The sequence below is a fragment of the Elephantulus edwardii genome, unplaced genomic scaffold (genome assembly GCF_000299155.1).
Source record: "Elephantulus edwardii isolate Elephantulus edwardi_28Jun2011 unplaced genomic scaffold, EleEdw1.0 scaffold00012, whole genome shotgun sequence".
NCBI classification, from domain to species: domain Eukaryota; kingdom Metazoa; phylum Chordata; class Mammalia; order Macroscelidea; family Macroscelididae; genus Elephantulus; species Elephantulus edwardii.
In genome coordinates, this window is record NW_006399762.1 from 3,876,258 (window position 1) to 3,881,949 (window position 5,692).

Below are 5,692 nucleotides of genomic sequence, written 5' to 3' on the forward strand. Positions count from 1 at the left end.
GATGATACCCTTGATATCCTCCCACAACTCATCTGGCCTTCACTCATTAGTGTTCAAAGCCTCAAACCTGTTCCTGAGATGGTTCTGAAATTCAGGTGGGATAGACTCAGTCATATTTTGGTTACCTTGGATTTGGTTTAATTTTCCTCAGCTGCAGCTTGAATTTGCATATGAGTAGTTGGTGGTCTATTCCACAATCAGCTCCTGGCCTAGTTGTCACATCTGATATTGAGCTTCTCCAGCGGTTCTTTCCACAGATGTAAGCGATCTGATTCCTATGCATACCATCAGGTGAAATCCAGGTATATAGCCTGCGTTTATGTCTCTTAAAAAATGTATTTGCTATGAATATGTCATTGATTGTGCAAAATTCGATCATTCTCTTTCCAGCTCCATTTCTGTCACTGAGTCCATGTTTTCCAACTACTGAATCTTCTTCTTTGTTCCTGACTTTTGCATTCCATTCACCCATTATTATCAATGCAAAACCTATACTTAGACCAAAAGCTATCATCTGCATAGAGCAAGGGAACACTGCATAGTTTAAAATCTGGAAAGATGTGCAGTAGGGCTGTACCTTTTCTCCATACCTAGTTAATCTATAAACAGAGAAAATAATTGGAGAGGCTAGACTTTATAAAGAAGAGTAGAGAATTAGGATTGGAGGAATACTCATCAACAACCTGTTTGTATTATAATATGTTCTACTTATAAAGCTAATATCAGGCTAATTACTAAAAGGCAGAAGTCATTGATGCCCCAGATGTTGAGTCTGTTGTACCGCTCCATCATTTCTGATATACACTCTTTGTTCTCCATTTAGTTCCCCTATTCCTGCCTGTGTCTCTTTGGATTTTGTGGTTCTCTGGAAAGTTTCACAGAGACTCAAATCCCATCAGGGGAATGACTCATGTAATCGAGACTCAAATCCCATCAGGGGAATGACTCATGTAATTGTAAGTGATATAGACTGGTGTTGCAGGGCCTAGTGAGTAGATCCTGCAAACTGTTAGTTGCAGAGCAGCTGGATGCAGTGTCCCAGGAGATGAAGCATCCTGAAAGAGACCTGGGTGTCCCAAGAGTTAGAGTGTGGCGCTTCCATGAGCTTCTAGTATGTTGGGGCTTGTATTCCACTCTAATCCTATCTCCTTAATACAATAAATACTTGAAGACATTGAGAAGGAGTGCATCAAGGTTATATTCTCTCTCCATACCTATTCATTCTGTATGCTGAGCAAATTATATGAGAAGCTGGACTATTAAAAGGAGTGTGGCATTGGGATTGGAAGGATACTCATCAATAACCTGTGTTATGCTGATGCCACAACCTTGCTTGCTGAAAGTGAGGAGAACTTGAAACACTTTTTGCAGAAGATCAAAGTATGCAGCCTTTAGTATGGATTGTATCTTAATATCAAGGAAACAAAGATTCTTACCACTGGACTGATAAGGCAGCATCATGATGGATGGAAAGGAGATCGAAACTGTCAACAGCTTCACCTTGCTTGGATCCACAAGTAATACTCTTGGTTCCAGCAGTCAGGAAATAAGGAGATGCATTGCACTGAGGAAGTCTACAGTTAGGGACCTTTCTGAATTATTGAGGAGTAATTGTGTCATTTTGAGGTCTAAGGTGTGTCTGATCTAGGCCATGGTCTTTCCGATTACTTGCTATGCATCTGAAAGCTGAATAATGAATAAGGATGACAGAAAAAGAATTGACTTCTTTGAGCCGTGGTGTTTTAGAAGAACACTGAACATCCCATGGACAGCCAAGAGAATAAACAGCATTCTCTTGATGAGGATGCAGCCTAAGTGTTCTTTGGAGGCAAGAATGATGAGAGTTTGTCTCACATACTTTGGTCATGTTGCTAGGAGGGGCTATTCCTTGGAGAGGGACATGATGCTGGGAAGAGTATAGGGTCAGTGAAGGAGAGGAAGACCCTCAAGTAGGTGGATTGACATGGTGACTGCTGCAATAGGCTCTTGTGTGCCAGGAAGTGTGAGGATGGCACAGGATAGGACAGGGTTCAGATCTTTTGTTCATAAGGTCACTATGAGTCATACTTGACTCAACAGCACCTAACAGCAACAACAACAATAACAACAAAGTAGGGCTTGTAATCCAACTTAATCCTATCTTCTTGATCCAAAAATATTCACAAAATAGGAGGCTGTAGATGGAAGTACCACATCAATTCATTGTACCACACTGCATTAAGCAGGTGATACAACCTTGCTTGTCAGACAGCTTGAAATGCTTGCTGCAGAAAATGAAAATCTTCACTATTTATTGCATCTTAACATGAAGAAGACAAAAATGGGTCACCAATGGGCCAGTGAGCAACATCATGGTAGATGGGTAAGAGATAGAAATTATCTCTAGTCAGTTATTTAGTGTGAGTTATTTCATCTTGCTTGGATTCACAGTCAACATTCTTGCACCTGCAGTCAAGAAATCAAAAGGCGTCTTTGGGTAAATCTACTGTCAAGGACCTTTCTCAGATATTAAGGAACAGTGATATAAATTTAAAGACTAAGGTGCATTTGATTAAAGGCATTATTTTTTCAGTTACTTGTTCTGCATCTGAAAAGCAGACAATGACTAAGGATTACAGAAGAAGAATCAATGCCTTTGAGTTGTGGTGTTGAAGAAAAGTACTGAAAACCCCATGGACTGCCAAAAGAAACAAACGTTCTTGGAGAAAGTGCTCCTTGAAGACAAAGACAGTGAAGGTTTGTCTCATATTTTGATGTGTCGTTAGGAGAGTCTGATCCTTTGTCCTTGGAAGAGGACATCATGGTTGGAAAGATGAAGTGTCAGTGAAAGAGAAGACGACAATGAGATGGATTGACAGTAACTATAACTGTGGGCTCTGAAGTATATCAGAAATGTAAGGATGGCACAAGATAGGACAGGGTTCAGATCCATTGTTCATAGGGTTGCTGTGAGTTTTAGCTGTCTTGATGACACATAACAACAGGAATGTTTTAACATACATCTTAAAGTAATGCCTGCTTGTTACTACGAAATAGTGTTTGTACCTTGAATTTTTAATATCTTTCAGGGTATTTGTTTCATTATGGAATAGTTCTACTGTGATGTATTTGGTTTTCTTGTTTTATACTTTTGTATTATCACTTTAGCTGCCAGCCTTGTGAAAAAAAAGCAAAAACTTTATATTATTTTTAAAAAGACTTTGCAGATTCTCTAAAAGATCCTTAGTAGCCCAAGGACCTTCCTTCAAAAATCCTTGTAGAGTATTTTAGTTGTACATATTGGGGATTGATTCTTTTCTAGATTATCTGATTTTTACTTTAAAATTCATAGTGTGTGTTTGGCAGCCTTACTTTTCTCATAAGCAATTAGTATGACACAGTGAGTAATTTTAGCTAGCTTTGATCTTTTATAGGTGGTTATTGGAGATCAAGATGGAGTAGTTATGTGTTTCGGCGTGAAGAAAGGAGAAACAGTGGTAAGTATAGTTAACCCACTACCTCCTCCCCAGGGGAAGAAAACTTTGTTAAAGTAATGTCAGACTACTTAATAATTTTAGTTTAAAAATTTTCCCAAAATATAGGCAATAGAGAGCAGGTGTTGAGGAAGGTAATTTTATGAGGCAGCATCTAGCACAAAACTCAGTTGTAGCTAATTGGAAATCAACTCTAGTAGCCTGTGGTGGTATATTCATTTTCTATACTGTCTAACAAATGACCTCAATTTTTAGAACTTAACACATGGTGAGTTTAAATGGGTCCAGACACTTATTAACTTTATCCTTTGTTCAAGATGTCACAGGCTGAGTTGGCCATGTTATCTGGGCTGTGTTCATTTCTGGAGCATAAGGTCCTATTCCTGGTTTCTGAAGTTGTTACCTCCTTGCTGTTTTAGGACTGATGCCCTGTTTTCTTGCTGTTTGTCACCAGGTACTGCTCTTAGGACCTTCTTGTTAGGAGTAGATGCTGTGGAGTTGGCTCCAAATCATAGGAGTACTATACAACAGAATGAAATGCTGCCAAATCATGCACCATCCTTATAAACTCTATTGTGCTTAACCCACTGTTGTAGGCTTTTTGTCAGTGTATCTCCTTGAGGGTCTTCCTCCCACCCTTTACATGACTATGGCATTTCTCCAGACACTGGCCCTTTATGATAACATGCCAAAATATGTGAACAAAAGTCTCAGTATCCTTGCTTCTAAGGTAAATTTTGCCTATGCTTCTCCCAGAATAGATTTGTTTCTGTGTTAATAATTCATGGTATATTTAATATTCTTTGTTCACATTACATTTCAAAGACAGTAGTTCTACTTCAGTCTCATATTCATTGTACAGTTTTCATTGGAAGTATGATGGCTTGGATCGGGTGCACCTTTATCTTTAAAGTGACATCTTTGCTCAGTAGTGTTTGAAAGGAATCATTGGGAGCTGTTCAGAGAGTATGGATGGCTAAGGTTGACCTTTATTAACTTTACAAAGGGGAATAGTTCTCATCAGCAATATCCACAGTATAAAACCAATTCCTTTAACATTAAATATGACCTCCATGCTCCCACATCTGCTACTCCTAATTCCAACTCTAGTGGGGCTGCTCTGCTACCAGATCTAAAATACATTACAGTGGTCACACAGATCTCACAGAACCATATTCATGGTTGTGGGGTTTATTAGAGAATTCAACAGGTTACAGTTCAAGTTGACAACAATTCAAGCAGCTTTTCAAGCTTGGTTGCAGCTCCTTCATTTTCAGCCTCTTGGTTTATTTATGTCATTTCCCTTAATCCTGCTAACTGTGCTGTCTTCCCTCAGTCCTCCAGCAAGCTTGGATGAAGTCCTCTGGTTCTTGCTTTGTGGAATAACAGTTTCAAGTGAGCTCTGTCTCATGTTGGTCTCTGGCTCTCTGTTCTCATGTAGAACCCAGTCTGGCTGGTATAAGAATCTCTGGCACTGAAGGATGCTCACTATACTCTATAAACCATATGCTTCCTTTTTTTCTTTTTCCTGCTAATAGAGAGTTCCACTTTTGCAGCTAACTTGTTCAGTTTAATCTTGATAGAATAGCGAAAACTGACCATCTCTTAATAATTTGTTTCTATATACCATATTTCAAGTTCCTGCCCACTTACGAGGTTAAAATTAAAATCAAAGTCACTGGCTAGGAAAGCCATTTTGAACAATAAATGCATCACACCACAGTACCAGATTTGCCTAATTTAATGTTACTTCATTTCTTGATTGTATTTTCTATATGTGATGATTGTGGATCCAAGGAAAAGGAAATCCTTCCTAATGTCAGTCTTGTTCTGTTTATTGTGATGTTGTGTTTTAGCTCCTTGAATTCCTTACAATTTCTTTCCGTATGACCCTCTCACAACATGGTAGCATCTTTATTCAAAGGCAGCAGGAAAATCTCTCTCCTGTTTGCTGACATGGAATCTTGTATCACATAATCACAAGAGTGACTGTCCCATTATTGTATATAAAGGGCAAGTCTGAGATGTGACTTTTCATATTAATTGTACATAATACAAACATTACGAAACAATGAAGCATCTGTGACTGCCTGAAACGTAGAGTTTCCAGTCTAAAATTGATTCATATATAGTTATATTCTTTATGTATGAATTTGTGTAGGAGAGGGAAAAGAAGAGATTAAAACTGGTACTAACATTAAAATTAAAAATAACTAGAA

The 5,692-nt window shown here is 38.5% G+C and overlaps 1 protein-coding gene across 1 annotated transcript in view; it reads left to right on the forward strand.

The window, feature by feature from the left end:
• BBS7 (Bardet-Biedl syndrome 7) overlaps positions 1–5,692 on the forward strand; it is a 77,709-nt gene that overhangs the window by 9,039 nt on the left and 62,978 nt on the right. Inside the window, exon 3 of the mRNA XM_006881050.1 lies at positions 3,414–3,476. Coding sequence (XP_006881112.1) covers positions 3,414–3,476 — 63 coding nt within the window. The remainder of the gene's footprint in view (positions 1–3,413; positions 3,477–5,692) is intronic.